At 35.1% G+C, this 24,003-nt stretch overlaps 1 protein-coding gene across 2 annotated transcripts in view; it reads left to right on the plus strand.

The window, feature by feature from the left end:
• The window catches only part of LOC142337468 (ATP-dependent RNA helicase A protein-like), an 83,002-nt gene extending 66,350 nt beyond the window's left edge, over window positions 1-16,652 (plus strand). For both annotated transcript variants that reach the window (XM_075386708.1, XM_075386709.1), the window contains 4 exons: window positions 14,515-14,621; window positions 14,745-14,845; window positions 15,205-15,478; window positions 16,177-16,652. In XM_075386708.1, coding sequence (XP_075242823.1) covers window positions 14,515-14,621; window positions 14,745-14,845; window positions 15,205-15,478; window positions 16,177-16,402 — 708 coding nt within the window. In that variant the 3' untranslated portion in view covers window positions 16,403-16,652. The remainder of the gene's footprint in view (window positions 1-14,514; window positions 14,622-14,744; window positions 14,846-15,204; window positions 15,479-16,176) is intronic.
• Window positions 16,653-24,003: the final 7,351 nt, after the last annotated feature.

Here is a 24,003-nt window from a genome sequence, read left to right on the forward strand (position 1 = left end):
TGGTTTGTGGCATTTTATGCTAGTTTCATGCTAATTTTGAGGATTTTCATCTATTTTACTGATTTTCAAGCGAATTTAGTGATTTTCGTAGCCCATTAATTTGGTTTACTTCTTTAAGTGGGATTTAAGGAAAAGTCCATTGCTTAAGGAGTTTTTAATAACCAAATGAATACAGTTTTGTTGGTATGTAATATTATTTTGTTTATGAAATTGACAAAAAAATCGAGAAAGTAATATTTTCAATATTGCAGTTTTTAGATTTATAATTTTAGACAGGTTTCTTAGCCTATCGTGACTTACTTATTGTTTTTCAGCAGTTCAATACTCTGTTTGCTTAAAGGACCTTTTATGCGTTATTTATCTTGTAATATGAAAAAAGTTTATCAATGTTTTCAAATTTGTTTAGTTCACGTTTTTCAATGATTTTGTATTATTTTTCAAATTTTTATAGCATTTGGGGAGCTTAGTTAAAATTAGTTGCTGGTTTTGTTTTGGCAGTTTTTTTATTGTTTTTGATTAATAGCCGCCCTCAGCCTCTCAACGGCTGTTATTTAGGCGCTCTCATTTTTTTAAAAATTCGCTGTACCTTTTGATCACGTTTTTCGTTTTAGATACATCACGGTTCTCATGTTTGACCCGTGATATACTTCACGCACTGTTTCATCTCACTGGATTTCGAAATTCTTTCACTCGCTGAATTACGCAATGTAGTGAATACGGTCAATGTCAAAAGAGCAAAATTAAAAGAAACGGGATAAACCGATAAAGCCCGGTCATTAAGTCAAATTGCTTTAGGTTATCAGAGTTCTTTAGCGTCATTGCAAGCTGACATTAGAATTAAGCTTAATAACTTGAAGTTCAAAAGCTGATTAAAGTATAGTTCTCGAATCTAAATAAACTGCACACCAAAATAGATCTTTTTGACACTTAGGAAAAATTCTGTTGATTTCTATCTGCTTTTTTTCTGTTACAATCCCGATGTGCGTCAACGGCGGCTATTTTCCGGCAATTCGCAGGCTATTTTTTTTACTTTCGATTTGAATTTAAATTTTCACAATATGAAGATGCATTTTTATTACTTTTTAAAAAAAAAATGCGCGCTCGTACGTTCCACTTTCTAGCATTTAAGACTTTCTTGTTCCTTGATTATATCTATGTTCAGATTTGCCATAAGACACAGTGCTTTTTCTCAGCTATTAGAAACTTGGACGATTTTTTACCCATGTTTTTTGTTTGCAGTTGATCTCATTTAACATGCATCTTCGAGAATTTGTTGACTTTACTATTGTTTTTTATTACCGATATTTGTTTTCTGTGTTTTGTTTTGTTTGGGCTAGGTTTTGATGATTAGTAACAGCCTGAATCTGTTTTATTTGTCTTTTTGCCAATAAAATTAATTTTGCAATAGTTTGAGTTCAAGCTAACAAGAAAATTTCCAACGAGAGAAGTGTTTGTTAATTTTTCTGAAATACTGACGCCGCAACGACAATTTTTCTGTTTATTTGAGTCCTAAGTTTAAGTTTTACAAACCAGTTTACTTTCTACGAATGTTACCAGCCTTATTCTTTGCCAATGTTATTTGGGTTGCAGAGTTAATCAAATTTTTTTAGAGCAGTTTTTTTTTCGTTATAGCTGTTGACCTTGTCAGTTTTCTGAGTTTTGGCTGTTTTTAAACGTTACCAATAGTTTTCTAATGATAACAAATTTTTCAGTTTCGAGAACGTTTGTTATTAATAGCCGCCCTCATTTTCTCAGCCGGCTATTATAGCGCTCCTATTTTTTTTACTTCGTCGAATAAAAAAATGTTTCGCTTTACCTCATTTTGCCGCTTTTTCAACATTTTGTGTGATATCTTTTTGACTTCTCTAGGCTAGTTTCTCTCTTCTCTCATTCTGCTATAAGTGATTTTGAACATCAGTTGCTCAGCAAAGCAATTCAAAATGAACAGAGGCAGTATAAAAAATTGAAGTCAAGTAGAAACTGGATAAACCCATAAAGCCCAATTTTAGATGCCCGCTATTTGAACGTCGTTCCTATAAGTCTTAGTTACCTTCTCTAATGCTTATTGGTATTGATAGTAGCCCCTGTAGCCTGTCTCTAAGAAACAGAAGTACGCTATGTTCAACTACGAAATGCCATCAAAATAAATCGGACTTATAAAATGTTTTTGTACAAAAATCTTTTTTTTTTCAATATTTTCTATTCTTTCATTCCCAATCATGCTTATTGGAATCAACGGCGGCTATTTTCCGGCAATCTGCCGGGTATGTTTATTAAATCATTTTTATTGGTGTGAATAGCTGAAAATGAAACGCGTGAAAAAAATTGGATTGGTTTGGGTGCTTAGCAAAATTAAAAAGTGGAGAGAAAAGATAGTTGTTTTTTGTTCAGACCGTACCGTTTTTTTTAAGGAGAGAGAGAGAGAGAGAAATTGATGTGTGATGAAATTTCCGTAAGCGAGCGAAATTGCTCACGCACGGCTTTTAAAAGCAGTTTTTTGCATTTTTAAGTAGATTGAATTCTAGCTGCGAACCTGTAAGTTGAGCTGAGCTATATTGCGGTGCTCTTGGTTTTTTTGTATCGTCGTCTGACGCTTTTTTTCGTTTTTACATTTGTTCACACAGCAAAGGTGAAAAAGTCGAATTACTGAATGACTGCTCCCTCTCACTAACGTTGTTTGCGCTCGACGTCATTTCTCTCTCTCTCTCTGTCTCTAGCCAACGTTTTTAGCTCATTTGCGTGATTAGATTGTGATCATACGTGACTTACCTCACTCAATAAAATGACTTTTGCACTTCAAAACTTAAGTTTGTTTTGAATTAGTTTAAGGTTAAAGGATCTCATATGTGTAGTAATGGTCCTTAATAAAAAACCTTTTGCTCAATGATTTTTAACAAGCGTATTTAATTTATCGCTGAATGTTTTTAATAGCTTTTTGAGCAGCGTCGTTCAACTTATATCTGTATCTGCTTCTATCTCGATTATGCGGCGTTGAAGTCTATTGTTTCGCGGCTATTCCGTTAATCTGACGGCTATGTTTATGATAATGTATTAATTCTAGGCATATTTTATAGTGGGTTTATGGTTTGTGGCATTTTATGCTAGTTTCATGCTAATTTTGAGGATTTTCATCTATTTTACTGATTTTCAAGCGAATTTAGTGATTTTCGTAGCCCATTAATTTGGTTTACTTCTTTAAGTGGGATTTAAGGAAAAGTCCATTGCTTAAGGAGTTTTTAATAACCAAATGAATACAGTTTTGTTGGTATGTAATATTATTTTGTTTATGAAATTGACAAAAAAATCGAGAAAGTAATATTTTCAATATTGCAGTTTTTAGATTTATAATTTTAGACAGGTTTCTTAGCCTATCGTGACTTACTTATTGTTTTTCAGCAGTTCAATACTCTGTTTGCTTAAAGGACCTTTTATGCGTTATTTATCTTGTAATATGAAAAAAGTTTATCAATGTTTTCAAATTTGTTTAGTTCACGTTTTTCAATGATTTTGTATTATTTTTCAAATTTTTATAGCATTTGGGGAGCTTAGTTAAAATTAGTTGCTGGTTTTGTTTTGGCAGTTTTTTTATTGTTTTTGATTAATAGCCGCCCTCAGCCTCTCAACGGCTGTTATTTAGGCGCTCTCATTTTTTTTAAAATTCGCTGTACCTTTTGATCACGTTTTTCGTTTTAGATACATCACGGTTCTCATGTTTGACCCGTGATATACTTCACGCACTGTTTCATCTCACTGGATTTCGAAATTCTTTCACTCGCTGAATTACGCAATGTAGTGAATACGGTCAATGTCAAAAGAGCAAAATTAAAAGAAACGGGATAAACCGATAAAGCCCGGTCATTAAGTCAAATTGCTTTAGGTTATCAGAGTTCTTTAGCGTCATTGCAAGCTGACATTAGAATTAAGCTTAATAACTTGAAGTTCAAAAGCTGATTAAAGTATAGTTCTCGAATCTAAATAAACTGCACACCAAAATAGATCTTTTTGACACTTAGGAAAAATTCTGTTGATTTCTATCTGCTTTTTTTCTGTTACAATCCCGATGTGCGTCAACGGCAGCTATTTTCCGGCAATTCGCAGGCTATTTTTTTTACTTTCGATTTGAATTTAAATTTTCACAATATGAAGATGCATTTTTATTACCTTTTTTTAAAAAAAAAATGCGCTCGTACGTTCCACTTTCTAGCATTTAAGACTTTCTTGTTCCTTGCTTATATCTATGTTCAGATTTGCCATAAAACACAGTGCTTTTTCTCAGCTATTAGAAACTTGGACGATTTTTTACCCATGTTTTTTGTTTGCAGTTGATCTCATTTAACATGCATCTTCGAGACTTTGTTGACTTTACTATTGTTTTTTATTACCGATATTTGTTTTCTGTGTTTTGTTTGGGCTAGGTTTTGATGATTATGAACAGCCTGAATCTGTTTTATTTGTCTTTTTGCCAATAAAATTAATTTTGCAATAATTTGAGTTCAAGCTAACAAGAAAATTTCCAACGAGAGAAGTGTTTGTTAATTTTTCTGAAATACTGACGCCGCAACGACAATTTTTCTGTTTATTTGAGTCCTAAGTTTAAGTTTTACAAACCAGTTTACTTTCTAAGAATGTTACCAGCCTTATTCTTTGCCAATGTTATTTGGGTTGCAGAGTTAATCAAATTTTTTTAGAGCAGTTTTTTTTCGTTATAGCTGTTGACCTTGTCAGTTTTCTGAGTTTTGGCTGTTTTTAAACGTTACCAATAGTTTTCTAATGATAACAAATTTTTCAGTTTCGAGAAAGTTTGTGATTAATAGCCGCCCTCATCTTCTCAGCCGGCTATTATAGCGCTCCTATTTTTTTTACTTCGTCGAATAAAAAAATGTTTCGCTTTACCTCATTTTGCCGCTTTTTCAACATTTTGTGTGATATCTTTTTGACTTCTCTAGGCTAGTTTCTCTCTTCTCTCATTCTGCTATAAGTGATTTTGAACAGCAGTTGCTCAGCAAAGCAATTCAAAATGAACAGAGGCAGTATAAAAAATTGAAGTCAGAAGTAGAAACTGGATAAACCCATAAAGCCCAATTTTAGATGCCCGCTATTTGAACGTCGTTCCTATAAGTCTTAGTTACCTTCTCTAATGCTTATTGGTATTGATAGTAGCCCCTGTAGCCTCTCTCTAAGAAACAGAAGTACGCTATGTTCAACTACGAAATGCCATCAAAATAAATCGGACTTAAAAAATGTTTTTGTACAAAAATCTTTTTTTTTCAATATTTTCTATTCTTTCAATCCCAATCATGCTTATTGGAATCAACGGCGGCTATTTTCCGGCAATCTGCCGGGTATGTTTATTAAATCACTTTTATTGGTGTGAATAGCTGAAAATGAAACGCGTGAAAAAAAATTGGATTGGTTTGGGTGCTTAGCAAAATTAAAAAGTGGAGAGAAAAGATAGTCGTTTTTTGTTCATACCGTACCGTTTTTTTTAAGGAGAGGGAGAGAGAGAAATTGATTTGTGAAGAAATTTCCGTAAGTGAGCGAAATTGCTCACGCACGGCTTTTAAAAGCAGTTTTTTGCATTTTTAAGTAGATTGAATTCTAGCTGCGAACCTGTAAGTTGAGCTGAGCTATATTGCGGTGCTCTTGGTTTTTTTGTATCGTCGTCTGACGCTTTTTTTCGTTTTTACATTTGTTCACACAGCAAAGGTGAAAAAGTCGAATTACTGAATGACTGCTTCCTCTCACTAACGGCGTTTGCGCTCGACGTCATTTATCTCTCTCTCTCTCTCTCTCTCTCTAGCCAACGTTTTTAGCTCATTTGCGTGATTAGATTGTGATCATACGTGACTTACCTCACTCAATAAAATGACTTTTGCACTTCAAAACTTAAGTTTGTTTTGAATTAATTTAAGGTTAAAGGATCTCATATGTGTAGTAATGGTCCTTAATAAAAAACCTTTTGCTCAATGATTTTTAACAAGCGTATTTAATTTATCGCTGAATGTTTTTTAATAGCTTTTTGAGCAGCGTCGTTCAACTTATATCTGTATCTGCTTCTATCTCGATTATGCGGCGTTGAAGTCTATTCTTTCGCGGCTATTCCGTTAATCTGACGGCTATGTTTATGATAATGTATTAATTCTAGGCATATTTTATAGTGGGTTTATGGTTTGTGGCATTTTATGCTAGTTTCATGCTAATTTTGAGGATTTTCATCTATTTTACTGATTTTCAAGCGAATTTAGTGATTTTCGTAGCCCATTAATTTGGTTTACTTCTTTAAGTGGGATTTAAGGAAAAGTCCATTGCTTAAGGAGTTTTTAATAACCAAATGAATACAGTTTTGTTGGTATGTAATATTATTTTGTTTATGAAATTGACAAAAAAATCGAGAAAGTAATATTTTCAATATTGCAGTTTTTAGATTTATAATTTTAGACAGGTTTCTTAGCCTATCGTGACTTACTTATTGTTTTTCAGCAGTTCAATACTCTGTTTGCTTAAAGGACCTTTTATGCGTTATTTATCTTGTAATATGAAAAAAGTTTATCAATGTTTTCAAATTTGTTTAGTTCACGTTTTTCAATGATTTTGTATTATTTTTCAAATTTTTATAGCATTTGGGGAGCTTAGTTAAAATTAGTTGCTGGTTTTGTTTTGGCAGTTTTTTTATTGTTTTTGATTAATAGCCGCCCTCAGCCTCTCAACGGCTGTTATTTAGGCGCTCTCATTTTTTTAAAAATTCGCTGTACCTTTTGATCACGTTTTTCGTTTTAGATACATCACGGTTCTCATGTTTGACCCGTGATATACTTCACGCACTGTTTCATCTCACTGGATTTCGAAATTCTTTCACTCGCTGAATTACGCAATGTAGTGAATACTGTCAATGTCAAAAGAGCAAAATTAAAAGAAACGGGATAAACCGATAAAGCCCGGTCATTAAGTCAAATTGCTTTAGGTTATCAGAGTTCTTTAGCGTCATTGCAAGCTGACATTAGAATTAAGCTTAATAACTTGAAGTTCAAAAGCTGATTAAAGTATAGTTCTCGAATCTAAATAAACTGCACACCAAAATAGATCTTTTTGACACTTAGGAAAAATTCTGTTGATTTCTATCTGCTTTTTTTCTGTTACAATCCCGATGTGCGTCAACGGCGGCTATTTTCGGGCAATTCGCAGGCTATTTTTTTTACTTTCGATTTGAATTTAAATTTTCACAATATGAAGATGCATTTTTATTACTTTTTTTTAAAAAAAATGCGCTCGTACGTTCCACTTTCTAGCATTTAAGACTTTCTTGTTCCTTGCTTATATCTATGTTCAGATTTGCCATAAAACACAGTGCTTTTTCTCAGCTATTAGAAACTTGGACGATTTTTTACCCATGTTTTTTGTTTGCAGTTGATCTCATTTAACATGCATCTTCGAGAATTTGTTGACTTTACTATTGTTTTTTATTACCGATATTTGTTTTCTGTGTTTTGTTTGGGCTAGGTTTTGATGATTATGAACGGCCTGAATCTGTTTTATTTGTCTTTTTGCCGATAAAATTAATTTTGCGATAATTTGAGTTCAAGCTAACAAGAAAATTTCCAACGAGAGAAGTGTTTGTTAATTTTTCTGAAATATTGACGCCGCAACGACAATTTTTCTGTTTATTTGAGTCCTAAGTTTAAGTTTTACAAACCAGTTTACTTTCTAAGAATGTTACCAGCCTTATTCTTTGCCAATGTTATTTGGGTTGCAGAGTTAATCAAATTTTTTTAGAGCAGTTTTTTTTTTCGTTATAGCTGTTGACCTTGTCAGTTTTCTGAGTTTTGGCTGTTTTTAAACGTTACCAATAGTTTTCTAATAATAACAAATTTTTCAGTTTCGAGAACGTTTGTTATTAATAGCCGCCCTCATCTTCTCAGCCGGCTATTATAGCGCTCCTATTTTTTTTACTTCGTCGAATAAAAAAATGTTTCGCTTTACCTCATTTTGCCGCTTTTTCAACATTTTGTGTGATATCTTTTTGACTTCTCTAGGCTAGTTTCTCTCTTCTCTCATTCTGCTATAAGTGATTTTGAACAGCAGTTGCTCAGCAAAGCAATTCAAAATGAACAGAGGCAGTATAAAAAATTGAAGTCAGAAGTAGAAACTGGATAAACCCATAAAGCCCAATTTTAGATGCCCGCTATTTGAACGTCGTTCCTATAAGTCTTAGTTACCTTCTCTAATGCTTATTGGTATTGATAGTAGCCCCTGTAGCCTGTCTCTAAGAAACAGAAGTACGCTATGTTCAACTACGAAATGCCATCAAAATAAATCGGACTTAAAAAATGTTTTTGTACAAAAATCTTTTTTTCAATATTTTCTATTCTTTCAATCCCAATCATGCTTATTGGAATCAACGGCGGCTATTTCCCGGCAATCTGCCGGGTATGTTTAAAATAGCGCAGATTTTTTTTGAATGACGGTAATTTGTTTGCTTGTTTGCTTGCTGGCTTCAATTGTCATTGCTGAAAATTGTTCTCGTTACGGCGTCGGTTTAGATTTTTAACGAACGATTTAACTTTGGTGAGGCAAAGATTAATTGTTCCAGACAAAAGGTAATGGTTTTGGCTGCAATTGGTGTTTTGTTTTGGGTAAGTCTGAAGCTTTGAGTCGCTTCCGGAAGTCCTCCGGCTATTTTTTTTAAGATCTGCTTGCACCTTTTAATGTCAAATTGGAGTTGTATTTTTGGGGTCACGCTAAAACAGGAATTGGAGCGAAAAGGGGAGTGGTTTTGGAGTGAAATTTTTGCTACTAGTTTTTTTGTCCACATGCGGCAATTTGACTAATTTTTCACTGTTTTCATTTTTTTAGGTTTTTTGTGAATGATTCTCGGAGCCCTTTCGTGGTCTGTTTGTTTTGGATATTCAATGAAAGTTTTAGGTCAGGACGTGTCCTGCTATTTTTTTTTACTTCGCCGAACAACAATATATTCCGCTTTATCTTAGTTTCACAGCAGCTTGCTGAAATTGCTTTGAAATAGAAGTTGCTCAGCAATGCAAACTTTATTGAACAGAGTCAGTATCGAAAAAAGAAATCAAAAGTAAAACCGAGTTAAAACCATAAAGCACAATTTTAGATTCTCGCTGCTTCAACTTTGTTCTTATAAGTGCTAGCTAGCATATCTGTTGGTATTGATACTAGACCCTCTATCCTCCAGTTCAGAATTAGGAGTGTATCCAACTCCGAAATCACCTCAAAAAGGTTTGTATAAATCTTTTTTCAGTTTTTGGCACTCAATTTCAATCTGAAATATAAATCTCAATGCTGACTTTTTCTGTCAGTTTGCCGGGTATTTTTACCTTTCTGTCATCCATAAAAGTTTTATCCTATATATTAGACGCGTGAGCTCTAAAGTGGGACAAAATTTTTGCATGTTTAAGGAGCCTCTCGAAGCGCATGTTTAAGAGCCGCATTGAGCAGCACGATTAACTGTACATATCGAGAGAAGTCAATGACCTAAAAGGCTCAAAGTAGATGGATGAGAACCGAACGTGGGACAAAAGACTGTTAGTCAGGTGCTGTAACAATGAGGCTAAGAGGGCTTGAAAGTATGATCGCCCAGAGGGAGGATTTACAGTCCCTGGCTACTACGTGTTTTTTAATTCCTCTCGAATTAAGTATGAAGTTCTTATTGTAGACGTGTCTTTTTCTGCAAAGTTTTTGCTGTACAGTTTCTGCGCTATTCTAGAACACTCTTAGAATAGCCTGTCGAAGCGCATGTTTAAGAGCCGCATTGAGCAGCACGGTTAAATGAACATATCGAGAGAAATCAATGAGCTAAAAGGCTCAAAGTAGATGGATGAGAACCGAACCTGGGACAAAAGACTGTTAGTCAGGTGCAGTTACAACGAGGCTAGGAGGGCTTGAAAGTATGATCGCCCAGAGGGAGGATTTACAGTCCCTGGCTACTACGTGTTTTTTAATTGCTCCCGAACTAAGTTTGAAGTTCTTATTGTAAACGTGTCTTTTTCTGCAAAGTTTTGGCTGTACAATTTCTGCGCTATTCTATAACACTCTTAGCTTTCAAATAAGTTTTTTACGCTTTAGTTTTTGATTTTTGCGTGATCTTAAATGCTCTCAATCTGAAATACGTTTATTGATACGATAAAAGTGATTGTGAGAAACGGCGGTTTTTAGTCGTTATAGTGCAGTTGATAAGATGGAGGACTGCTACTCTGAGGGTCGAGGTTCGAACCCGTGTCGGGTACCCTCCCTTTTGTAGATATGAAAATTTCGAATCAACACCATGCAGCCTGCTGTTCGAGAGCACTTCTTGCGACACTGAATCGTTTTATGTTTGTTCCTGTGTGTTTGGTTGTTGAAAATGATAATCTATTATACGTTTAGGTTGCACTTGAGCGCAATGGTTAACAGCGTTTCTATCTTCACATATTTTTACGATCTTAAAACATGCGGCCTACACCACCATGCTTAAGTTTCTCATCTGCACGTCCCTGTGCTCATTTAGGATGCAGTTTAGCAAAAACAAGCGAGTCAAAAAAGCCCTTGACCAAAAACTGGCGTGCGTATGCTGTTAAACAGACAAAAAAAAACAAGCGTCGGTAGCGCAAGGGTTTGGAAAAAGATTCGACAAAAGAAGCATAATGTACTGTGGAAAAATTTGGGAGTTTGGTATCTTCTTCTTTCGTCCGTCATTTCTTTTTATTCGTTATATATATATATATATATATATATATATATATATATATATATATCCGTTCAATCTTTCTTGATTCCTTCATTCTTCCTGCATTTAATTCTCTCCCTCATCTATCTATTATCTTAAACGAAAGTTGCACTTGAGTGCAATGGTTAACACCGCTCCTATTTTCCACTATTTTTACGATCCTTGAACATGCAGCCTACACCACCATGCTTAAGTTCCTGATCTGCACATGTTTTGTGCTCACTAAGAATTTAACTTAGCAAAAACAATATAAAACAACTCATGAAAAATTTTGTGATTTTGGTTGTCTTTTTCTTCCGTTCCTCATCTTTCCTTTTATTCGTTTTTCCTTCAGTTTTTTCTTCATTCTCATTTCATTTTCTCCCTCTCATCTATCTATCTATTATCTTAAATAAAAGTTGCACTTGAGCGCTATAATTTACAGCGCTCCTATCTTCATGATTTAACGGTCCTCAAACATACAGCCTACACCACCATGCTTAAGCTCTTGCTCTGCGAATTTTTTTGTGCTCATTAGGAATGTATCTCAGCTAAAACAAGCGGGACGAAAAGCCAATTACCAAAAATTTGCGTATGTAATCAACAGCAACACGGGCCTGTAGCGCAAGGGAATAGACCTATGGCTGTGATGCGAGGGGCCTTTTTGTTTTATTTCGTGCCTTTTTGTTTGCTCTAGTCTTTCGGTTTTTCCTTTCTTTGGCTCCTAATGTGCACATGTTTTGCGCTTTTTAAGCTTGCTACAGCAGGCGAGACATTAAAGCCGTTGACCAACATTTATGATTCAGGAAGACAAATGCAGCACGCATCAGTAGCTTAAGCGAGGTGTGCGGGTTCGAGCCCTGTTGGTGCCGGAAATGGCTTCTGTTTTGTGGCTCAAAAGTGGTGAATGTTGTTTTTCATCTACTACTGTGTTTCCCTCTTGCTCACTTCTTTCTTTCTAAGTTTTAAGGTCTTATTGTAAACGTGTCTTTTTCTGCAAAGTTTTAGCTGTACAGTTTCTGCGCTATTCTAGAACACTCTTAGAATAGCCTCTCAAAGCGCATGTTTAAGAGCCGCATTGAGCAGCACGGTTAAGTGAACATATCGAGAGAAGTCAATGACCTAAAAGGTTCAAAGTAGATGGTTGAGAACCCAAACTGTCACAAAAGACTGTTAGTCAGGTGCAGTTACAACGAGGCTAAGAGGGCTTGAAAGTATGATCGCCCAGAGGGAGGATTTACAGTCCCTGGCTACTACGTGTTTTTTAATTGCTCCCGAACTAAGTTTGAAGTTCTTATTGTAAACGTATCTTTTTCTGCAAAGTTTTGGCTCCACAATTTCTGCGCTGTTCTATAACACTCTTAGCTTTCAAATAAGTTTTTTACGCTTTAAATTTTGATTTTTGCGTGGTCTCAAATGCTCTCAATCTGAAATATGTTTATTGATACGATAAAAGTGATTGTGAGAAACGGCGGTTTTTAGTCCTTATAGTGCCGTTGAAAAGACGGAGGACTGCGATTCTGAGGGTCGAGGGTTCGAACCCGTGTCGGGTACCCTCCTTTTGTAGATATGAAAATTTCGAATCAACACCATGCATCCTGTTGTTTGAGAGCACTTCTTGCGACACTGAATCGTTTTATGTTTGTTCCTGTGTGTTTGGGGGATGAAAATGATAATCTATTATACGTTTAAGTTGCACTTGAGCGCAATGGTTAACAGCGTTTCTATAGATATTTTTACGATCTTAAAACATGCGGCCTACACCACCATGCTTAAGCTCCTGATCTGCACGTCCCTGTGCTCATTTGGGATTCAGTTTAGCAAAAACAAGCGAGTCAAAAAGCCCTAGACTAAAAACTGGTGTGCGTATTCTTGTAAGCAGACAAAAAAACAGGCGTCGGTAGCGCAAGGGTTCGGAAAAAGATTCGAAAAGAGAAGCATAATGTACTTTGGAAAAACTTGGGAGTTTGGTATCTTCTTCTTTCATCCGTCTTTTTTTTCTTTTTATTCGTTGTATATATCCGTTCAATCTTTCTTGATTCCTTCATTTTTCCTGCATTTATTTCTCTCCCTCATCTATCTATTATCTTAAACGAAAGTTGCACTTGAGTGCAATGGTTAACACCGCTCCTATTTTCCACTATTTTTACGATCCTTGAACATGCAGCCTACACCACCATGCGTAAGTTCCTGATCTGCACATGTTTTGTGCTCACTACGAATTTAACTTAGCAAAAACAATATAAAACAACTCTTGAAAAATTTTGTGATTTTGGTTGTCTTTTTCTTCCGTTCCTCATCTTTCCTTTTTTTCGTTTTTCCTTCAGTTTTTTCTTCATTCTCTCTTTTTGCATTTCATTTTCTCCCTCTCATCTATCTATTATCTTAAATAAAAGTTGCACTTGAGCGCTATAATTTACAGCGCTCCTATCTTCATGATTTAACGGTCCTCAAACATACAGCCTACACCACCATGCTTAAGCTCTTGCTCTGCGAATTTTTTTGTGCTCATTAGGAATGTATCTCAGCTAAAACAAGCGGGACGAAAAGCCAATTACCAAAAATTTGCGTATGTAATCAACAGCAACACGAGTCTGTAGCGCAAGGGAATAGACCTATGGCTGTGATGCGAGGGGCCTTTTTGTTTTATTTCGTGCCTTTTTCTTTGCTCTAGTCTTTCGGTTTTTCCTTTCTTTGGCTCCTAATGTGCACATATTTTGAGCTTTTTAAGCTTGCTAAAGCAGGCGAGACATTAAAGCCGTTGACCAACCTTTTTGATTCAGGAAGACAAATGCAGCACGCATCAGTAGCTTAAGCGAGGGGTGCGGGTTCGAGCCCTGTTGGTGCCGCAAATGGCTTCTGTTTTCTGACTCAAAAGTGAATTTTGTTTTTCATCTACTGTGTTTCCCTCTTGCTCACTTCTTTTTTTCTGTAATCATTCACTGTTATATTTTCTCTCCTATATTTTTATTATAATTTAGGCGCCATGTCACCATGTTTAAGCGCCTATCCATCGCTTGTTTAAGGTTCTTTTTTTATGCCTATTGTAGTACAGGCGTTTTGAAAGGCTCTGTGCCACCATTATAAGCTCGATATCTCCACAAGTTTTAGCGCTCCTTAAACATCAACCCAGCACAACCGAAAATGATGCTTAACAGAAAGTTTCTGGTACATAGGGTAATAGGCGCAAAAATGCGCGTGCGAAAATGCGCAGGCGTGAAAACCTATGCCTGGTAAAAGACGGGCATATGGGTTCAAGTCGGAGTTGGTACGAAACAGAAATCCTAATTTCTTTTGAAACTTCTAATCCGATAAAAGATTTTTCTTGTGATGCGTTTGCGGTCCTGCTAGTGAGATTTTAAGCTTTCTATGTTGTGAAGAAGTATCAACAATTCCCTCCAGTAGCTATCAAGGATAGCTTGGAGTTTTGCAACCATTTGATTTTGAATTCATCTCTAAAACTTATACTATACCTTTTATTCTGGATAAACCTGACGTTAAAAATAAAAACTAAAATTTTTTGAAATTTTTCACTTTTCCAATTTTTGCATTTTCGCCAACCATAATATTTTATTATGCTTGTCTGCGTACATTTGGTGTTCTTCAACTGTTCATCAAATGGATACCTCGTCTCCTTTTCTGAGCGGAAAATTGCATAAAATGCATTTTTTAAATCTTTCTATGGGATTTTTCCTTTTTCTCAGAAAAGGAAATATTCTGCTGGTTCGAATTAACTCCTAGTTTAAAATAACTTTAAGCAATTGGAAACCATAAATTGGAATAAATTCAATTGGAAACCATAAATTTAGGTAATTCGGAGTCTATCCTCGTGTGCAGAAATTCAAAAAGATGGAGGATGGAAAAATAGTCGACCATGCCCTACTCCAGAGGGATCCAATGTCGATTACAATTCTGGGTTAGTTTTGAAAAAAAATTTAGCTCCATCTGATTCATCATCACAATTTAATAACGTGACCTAAAAATGCGTATCAGAAAGAGAATAAATTTTTCATGATTTGATGAATTATTGTTTGTATAGGATTGTCCCTCCTGCAAAGAGGCCTGCAATTGATGGAAGCAGTACACTCGGGGGTTATGACAACTACCAAGAGCAGCCGGCATATCCTGCAGGGCGGGGTGGTAAGAATCATCGCAGAAATTTTTCTCTAAGCGAGCGCAAAGAAGCCAATTTTTTCATAGCTTGTTTTTAGCATGTTTGAATCCGTATTTCCTTTATTGGCCATCAGAGCCGAGCCTACCTGTACCGTTAAATAAACGTCATATTATCTTATGATATCTTTTTTGAATGACAGAAAATTTCACGTTCTCAACTTATAAATATCGTAGCATCAACTTACCGAATTAACGTAAGCTTCGCTGAGAGAACGTTAGAGAAATTCGTCAAAGTAAATCAAACCTATTGTCTTGGTTGATATAAAATTTGAGTAAGCTTAACACAAAAAAAAACAAAATAAAATTTGATATTTATTCATTTCCAGGCTATTCGCAGTACCAGCGAAGTCAGCAGTACCGACCTCGGGCACTGGGTGTCCGACCACCGGGAGCTGGAAACCCTTCGACCGGCGTGCCACATTATGGCGGATTTCAGAACTCCTCTTACCGAGGTGCTAATTCCCAATCATATTCAATGCCCAGACCGAGACCCAAATTTGGTAGAGGTGGATACGGAGGTTTTGAACCGAATCGCACTCCACTCGGAGGCGGAACTTGGCTCAAGGAGGAACCCGATACTAAACCAGCTATGGGAATGAGGTTAACAAAAATTTTGTTTACCCTGAACGAGCGTAAAACACAGCTGTAGGAAACCCTTAAAAATAGGCTAAAGTATCCTGGAGTGCGCGGACATTTGGCGATAATTTTGGAGACCTCGGATGTCGTCTTGGTGATTTTTGCAAGATCTTGCGGGAAATTTTTAACGGATAACATTGAGCTATGTATGCGGTAGCCACCAATGCGATTGTCAAAAGATTTACGCGTGTTTTCGGTGTGTCTCATCTATAAAGTGTTCTGATTTGTACTTATCACTGGTCCAACGTAACAAAAACCCAATTTAAACGAAGTTTTGTAATGATTTACACTGCGTTTAAACATCGTTATTTTAATATTATGTGAGACTCGATCTTTCGAACGTTTCATCTGGTTTTTTAGTAGACGAAAATTGCAATGCATGTTTAATTTTCTTGGTTGGTTTGATAAAAATTGTCGAAGAAAAAAAGGGGGCTGAAATAGGGGGGCGAAAATCAGGTTCATGCATAGAACTGCAGTGTAATTTCTACTTTGCAGTATGACAAATTTGACAACTACAGTGATGCTTTTGATGCAGTTTTACTAGATGTACCATTTCAATTGCATGTTAATTGTCTGTCAGCTACAATTGGATAAAAAAATTGATCAAAATCATGTGAGTTGATATTCATGTAAATAGTATGTAATGGGTCAAATGTTTGCAGATTTCCCGGACCTCCACCACCCCCTTCCTATTCCCAATCAACATACGCTCCTAGACCACCTACATCCATTCCACCTGTCAATCCGCCTCTGCCACCTCCGCCAGGTGCACAGCCCTCAATGCCACCACAGTCACACTTCAGACAGCCGGCAGTGAACCCTGCTGGGGGGAGGGTGTTCTCTCGACGACCACCATTGCCACCCCATAATATCAATAGATTCGTGTAGTATGGTGGACATGTCACAGATTTATGTACAAACTGTGAATAAATGTCCGTCCATTCCATTTTGAATTACATGAAGACTGAAGGAAATTTATGTTGTACCTGAGCAGTTACACCAAATTACTGCAGAGGCTACAATTAGATTTTGCCTCCGAATAAACTCAATTTCAAAATTGTGAGCATGGCTAATCTACTTCTTCAATATAAATTGTGAAAATATTTTTAATAGCCGCACAGCGATAGCTGGGGCTATTATTGGCCTTCTCTTGTTTTTTAATAGCCGCACAGCGATGGCTGGGGCTATTATTGGCCTTCTCTTGGTTTTTTTACAATTCAAAGAATTTGAATTGTATTGGGGCGCTGTCTTTTTTACGACTCGAAGAGGAGTATTGGTTTTCTTAAGGTTTTTTTTTTTTTTACCGGAAGTACTATTCGTTCAGACGATGTTTTGACCTAAAAGCGAAAGCGAGTAAAATTGCAGTGTGAACTAGTTTTTTCTGAGCGAGAGAAGTTTTTTGATCATGCGCTGCGTTTAGTGAATGACTTTTTGACATTGAAAAGTAGTTTTTGACTGAATGGCACATATAGATAACCGTTTTAGCCGTTTTTTCGTCTAAGTGGCCTAGTTTTTTTGCTTGTAATTTGGTTTTTTGTAGAAATAATTTTTAATCGATGCTATGTTTAAATGTTAACCCCGGAAATTGATAGCACAGTATTTTGCTTAGCTTGAAATTGCGTTTCAAATGCGAAATTGGCACATATTTCTTGATTTTTTAGTTAATTTTTGGCCTTTTTGTCTATTAATTTCTTCATTTTTGGATATTTTAGCTGTTTTTTTTGTCAAAAATCAGTTAATATGGCAACTTCCCTTTGATAATTCATATACTCAATGCCTCTTTCTACCTCGATGTAATTTTGTTTCATAAAATTGTACATTTGCTAATCCGATTTTCGTAGTTTTTTGCCAATTTTTTTTTCAGTTTTTTGTTTGTTTTTTGCTTTTAATTACTAGAAATAGTATTTCGGGGAACATGAGGGACTTTGATTTCGTTTCAATAAAAATTCAATCATTTTTTGGTGTTAAGTTTTTGAAAAAACAGATAAATTTTTTTCATAAATGCAGTCTTAAATATTTTTTGACCACTTTTTTGCAAAATGTTTCATTGTTTCGTATGTCTGAATTCTGCTTTTTCTTGTTTTATTCTGTTCAGCAAGTTGGATTTTTGTGTCGAATGACTCGTTGTCTTTTCTATGTCTCGAATGCTGATCAATGAAATGTACTCGGTTTTCTTGATTTTTTTAAATTTGATTTTTAACATTCAAAAATCAAGAATTGGTCTTTTTGTTACGGTGTTCCTAACATTGTGTCCATATTCTTCACATTCTCGTTTGTATCATACTAGTTTTGTCTTGGCACCTACTTTTATATTCGTTATATTGATTTTTTCAGTTGTTTAAAAATTGAATGAATTCAGCTTTTTCTTAGATCTTGGTTTCTTCGGTTTGCAATTGATTTTATTCAAAATAAGGCAGTTCTGGGACTTTGCTAGAATGTCTTTTCCAACATTTCTACTTATTAATAGTCATTGCAATTTTCTTCCGGGCTTGGTATTGTTTTTAGAAGATTTTTTGCCTTTGAATATTATTCTGTTGCTTTTGTTTTTCTATGATTAATTTAATTTTTGGATTAGTATGAAATCATGTTGTCTAGCATATATACAACAAGGAAGAATTATGTATTATTTTTCTCTTAATTGCCGTGATTAGAAATCTAATTGTAGTGGTTCTCTGATTCTTAAGTTTGAGCACTCTTTTCTGAACAATTTTGACTTTCCTGTCTTTTTTGAAAAGTTTTTATCTGCCGTTTTCTTTCGCAATCTTTTTGAGATTAGAATCATTAATTATCTGAGGGCAATTGATGCCCCTGTCAGCTTCGTCAGGCTATCAGTTTTTTGACCATCCTAAAAATTTCAGACTTTTAACGTTACCAAACGTTTTCAATAATAAAATTTTGCTGCATTTTCCTTCTCTTGGCGACAGTGTTTTAAATTTCACCGATTTTTAGATCAGACCCGGGGAGGTAATGAGTTAATGGTTTAATACAAAAGGTAATGACTTCAGCGTTTTGTGAACTTTTGGTGCTTCGAGTCGCTTCCGGAATTCTTCCGGCTATGTTTTTTTTTAAGATCTGTTCACACATTTTCATGATTTTTGAAGTCAAATTGGAGTAGTGATTTTGGTCACGCCGAAACAGGAAGTGGAGCGAAAAAGCGAGTGGTTTTGCGGCGTGAAATTTTTTCGCTCCAAATTTAAAGTAGAGTGAGAAAACGGTGTTTGAACAAAAATTCGCCTTCTCGCTAGTGGTTTTTTGTTCACATGCGGCAATTTCTTTGATTTTTACTGTTTTTTCGATTTTTTAGAGCGGATTTTTTTTCTAAATGGTTTTTCCAATCCATTCATAGTCCGTTCTAGGTCTAGTTTTCTGTTTAGTCAATGAAAATTCTTTGAATTGTACGTCAGGACTTGTCCTGCTATGTTTTTTTATTTCGTCGTCACGATTTTTGTTACGACCATATGACGTCACAGCCACTTCATTCGTTCATGCAATTTCAACAGAATTGCATGTGTGACGTCATTTTTCGCTCTTAGTGGAGCGAGTTTTTTTGTTCATGCGCGTGATTAAATTTTTGGTCACACTTGACTTACCTCAATCTCAAAAATGACTTCCTCACTTTGAAATTGACTTTTATTTACTTTAATTCAAAGAGATAAGGTCAAATGGGTGTGTGTCACTCTAAATGATGGCTATTAGAGATCAGCTAATAGAGGCAGCAATAACTTATACAGATTTTTAATCAAAATATAACAGATCAGCCTCAATGAAAAGACGAATTTTTTGGTCTGTCTTTTTTATTGTTTTTTTTTTGACTTTCGATCTACAAATCTATTGCGGCTATTTTCTGGCAATCTGCCAGCTATGTTTTTATACAATTCAAAGAATTTTACAATTCAAATAATTTGAATTGCATTGGGGCGCTGTCTTTTTTTAAAGATCTGTTCACACATTTTCATGATTTTTGAAGTCAAATTGGAGTAGTGATTTTGGTCACGCCGAAACAGGAAATGGAGCGAAATAGCGAGTAGTTTTGCGGCGTGATATTTTTTCGCACTAATTTTAAAGTAGAGTGAGAAATCGGTGTTTGAAAAAAATCGCTTTCTCGCTAGTGGTTTTTTATAGCTGCGAAGCTGTAAGCTGAGCGTAGCTATATTGCGGTGCTCTTGGTTTTTTACAATTCAAAGAATTTGAATTGTATTGGGGCGCTGTCTTTTTTACGACTCGAAGAGGAGTATTGGAGAAGTCCTTTTTTAATCAATTTTTGGAATGAATTTTGAAGCGGGAAATGAAACGCGTGAAAAAATTTGGAGTGATTTTGGTGCTGAACAAAAGCGAAGAGCGGAGCGAAAAGAGTGGTTTTTGTTCACACCACTGTTTTTGAGAGCGCGAGAAATTGATGTGTGAAAGAATTTTTTCTAAGCGAGCGAAATTTTTTTGTTCACGTGCGGCTTTTAAAAGCAGTTTTTTGCAACTTTTGATGGTTATTAGGTTTGATTATGATATTCTATTAGTTTTAGGTTAGTTTTGATAGGAATTGAAGGTTTCAAGTAGTTAATTAGATTTTTAATGCTAATTTGGAGGTTTTTGATCAGTTTTGCTGATTTTTAGAGAAAATTTATCTTTTTCTCCTGTTTTTTTTGTATTAATGTTTTAACTGGGATTTGAATAGAAGCTTGTTACTTCAGGAATATTCAGCTACTAATTGATTAAAGTTTTATTGGTGTAAATCATTCATTTATTGGTGTGTCTTAGCCACCCTATTATAATTTGCTCATTGTTTTGTGCAAGTTTTTCATTGCTCTAATTGCAAAGGAACCTTATTCGGCTTTGTTTCCTTGTACTAATAAAAAAAATCATTTAGTTTTTAGTTTTTTTGTTGAATTTGTTTTTGAATGACGTTTCTATTCCTTAATTTCTTATGGCATTTGTGTAGGTTTAGGATTCATAATAGTTGTTCTAGTTGTTTAGTAATAAATATGGGCAGTTTTGGATATGAATCATTTTTTGTTGAGAAATATGACAAAAAATTGGAACTATTTTTCTTAATTTTTTTCTTTGCAATTTTTCGGGTTTTTTGTTTTTTGAGACAAGTTTCTTAGGCTATTATGACTTGTCTATTTTTTTGCGAGCATCTGGATGCCCTATTGGCTGAAAAGCATTTGTCTTTGGATTTATATGCTTTTGTAATATTTAGAAATTTACTATCTTTTTCCAGTTTTTTAGTGAAAGTTGTTTTTAAGAGCTTTTTTTTCCTAATTTGGCCTCAAGTATTTTTAGTAATTTTGGTGGAGATAGTTATTTGGGGATCTCAAGTTATGACAAAATTTTATCAGATTTTTTTTATCATATTTTAACGGATTTGATTTTTTGTGTTTACTTTTTTGTTTTATGGTTTGGTTTCGAGAAAATCATAAATAAGTGGAGGCAAGTTTTTCTGATGAGTAGTTGTATGGCGGTTAAATAGATTTTCACTTCGAGTCGTTTCCGGAATTCTTCCGGCTGTTTTTTTTGTTCACACATTTTCATGATTTTTGAAGTCAAATTGGAGTAGTGATTTTGGTCACGCCGAAACAGGAAATGGAGCGAAAAAGCGAGTGGTTTTGCGGCGTTAAATTTTTTCGATCTAATTTTAAAGTAGAGTGAGAATACGGTGTTTGAACAAAAACTCGGTTTCTCGGTAGTCGTTTTTTTTTGTTCACATGCGGCAATTTCACTCTGATTTTTACTGTTTTTTCGATTTTTTGGATGGGATTTTTTTCTAAGTGGTTTTCCCAATCCATTCACAGCTCATTTTAGGCCTAATTTTTTGTTTGAATTAAATTTTAATTTCTCGCTAGTGGCTTTTTTTTCACATGCGGCATTTTGACATTGATTTTCTGTTTTTTTTTCGTATTTTTTTATCTGATTTTTTTAAAAATGGTTTTCTCAATTCACTCATAGTCCATTGTAAGTCTAGTTTTTCTGTTTAGTCAATGAAAATTCTTTGAATTGTACGTCAGGACTTGTCTGCTATGTTTTTTTGTTTCGTCGTCTGACGCTCTTTTTTCGTTTTACATTTGTTCACACAGCAAAGCTGAAAAAGTCAAATTTTCTGAAAGACTTCTTGCTCTCACTAACGGCATTTGCGCTCGTGACGTCATTTCTCACTCGCTTTAGCGAAAGTTTTAAGGTTATTTGCGTGATTAGATTTTGATCATACGTGACTTACCTCACTCAATAAAATGACTTTTGCACTTTAAAACTTAAGTTTAATTTGAATTTGTTTAAGGTCAAAGGAACTCATATGTGCAGTAAAGGTCCCTAATAAGAGGCTTCTGTTGAATGAATTGTAACAGGCTTTATTAATTTATCGCTGACTGTTTGTTAGCCTAGCTTTTTGAGCGGAGTCGATTTTTCAATTTAGATCTGTATGTTTCTATCTCTATTATATGGCACGCAGGTCTATTCTTTCGCAGCTATTCCGGCAATCTGCCGGCTATATTTGTTCACATGCGGCAATTTCACTTTGATATTTACTGTTTTTTCAATTTGTTTGATCGGTTTTTTTTCCAAATGGTTTCCCCAATCCATTCATAGTTCATTATTGGCCTAGTTTTTTTGTGAGAATCAGATTGACATTTCTGGCTAGTGGTTTTTGTTCTCGCTAGCGGCATTTTGACAAAAATTTTCGTTTTTTTGTTTTTTTTTCTGATTTTTGAGAAATGGTTATCCCAATTCACTCATAGTCCATTCTAAGTCTAGTTTTTTTGTTTAGTCATTGAAAATTCTTTGAATTGTACGTCAGGACTTGTCCTGCCATGTTTTTTATTTCGTCGTCGCGATTTTTGTTACGACCATATGACGTCACAACAACTTCAAATCTGCTTTTTGTTCATTCGTTCATGCAATTTCATCTGAAGTGCGTGCGTGACGTCATTTTTTGCTCTTAGTGGAGCGAGTTTTGTTTTGTTCAGTCGCGTGATTAAATTTTTGGTCACACTTGACTTACCTCACTCTCAAAAATGACTTCCTCACTTTGGAATTGACTTTTATTTACTTTAATACAAAGAGATAAGGTCAAATGGGTGTGTGTCACTCTTATTAGAGAGCAGCTAATAGAGGCAGCAAAAACTTATACAGATTTTTAATCAAATTAGAACATATCAGCCTTCAATGAAAAGAGGAATTTTACTGTTTTTTTTAGACTGCAGATCTACAAAGCTATTGCGGCTATTTTCTGGCAATCTGCCAGATATGTTTAAAAATTATTATGTCACCCATTTTGTGTTCTGTAAACTATGTCATTGTTGTCAAAATTATATCTGTGAACCTCAAAATTAAAAATTTTGTTCTTTTCTGTTAACAATGAGTAATGGTAAATATGGGGATTCTAGACCACTTCGGCTCCGTTCGCTCCTCCAGCTCCGCTCACTTCACCGATCAAATTATATGCACACCACTGTTAAACTGTTCGATTTGAATGGCTCGATAACTTTCATCGAAAAGCTTGATAACGGCATCGAAAAGCTTTCATTCATATTGATCACCAATTGTCATAACATAAAAAAACGATTATTGATTAAAATTGCATTAAGCTCTCAAAATATGGGCAAGTTCATATTTTGAAGAATTGCGAAACATGGTTATAATGATTCGTCGCATTTCAAAACATTACAACATTTGTGATCTGTTTTTGTTTGAGATTTCTTCTGTTTTCGAGTGACTTTGCACGCATTACTTCTTGATTTTTGCATTAGTGTTCTCCTACTCATGTATTTGAGAGCTGTTACTAGTTCAAGTTCCAACATGAAAAGTAATGTTTACGGTGAGTAAAATTTTCAATTTCAATATTTCGCAGCGTGAAATCCAATACCTATAAAAACAGCTATTTTTCCGCAAGCTTTCTAATAATAAAATCTATAACAGAGTCACGAGAGGCCCAAATCACCCCTGGGTATCGCCGCATACTGGGAAAAATGATTGCTATAGCTCAACTAAACGATCAGTAAATATGAGAAATATGAAAAAGGCTTTAGTTCATCAACGAAAATTATTTTCAACAAACAAACATGACTTTCAAAATCTTTTTTTTTCTAAATCTTTGAAAACATTCTAGCGAAGATGCTATATGGCTTCTTAGAAACCATAGCAAGATCATACAAAATTTTGCCTTGATTTGGATGGAACCATATATGGTCTTTGACATGGTATCTACGAAGGGTCAACCCGGTCATCAGTAATCAATCACTAGAGTTGCGAAATTTTATTCGGAAATGCTGACCAGAGTTATAGTTTAAAACTCACGAAAATCAAGTTAAGAACAAAAAACAATTTACTTGTCGGGTTCGAATAATATTTCGGCATAGAATAAAAATCGGCTTCCCAAAGTATTTGTCGGAACGTTGAGGAGCGCTTCCGATAAAATTGTATTCACACATCACTAAGACTTCGATTGGACTGCTCGATAAGATTTCAATGGAAACGGTAGGTTTAACAAAGATTAGAAACAG

Source organism: Convolutriloba macropyga, chromosome 4 (genome assembly GCF_964194025.1).
Source record: "Convolutriloba macropyga chromosome 4, txConMacr16.3, whole genome shotgun sequence".
Classification (NCBI taxonomy): domain Eukaryota; kingdom Metazoa; phylum Xenacoelomorpha; order Acoela; family Convolutidae; genus Convolutriloba; species Convolutriloba macropyga.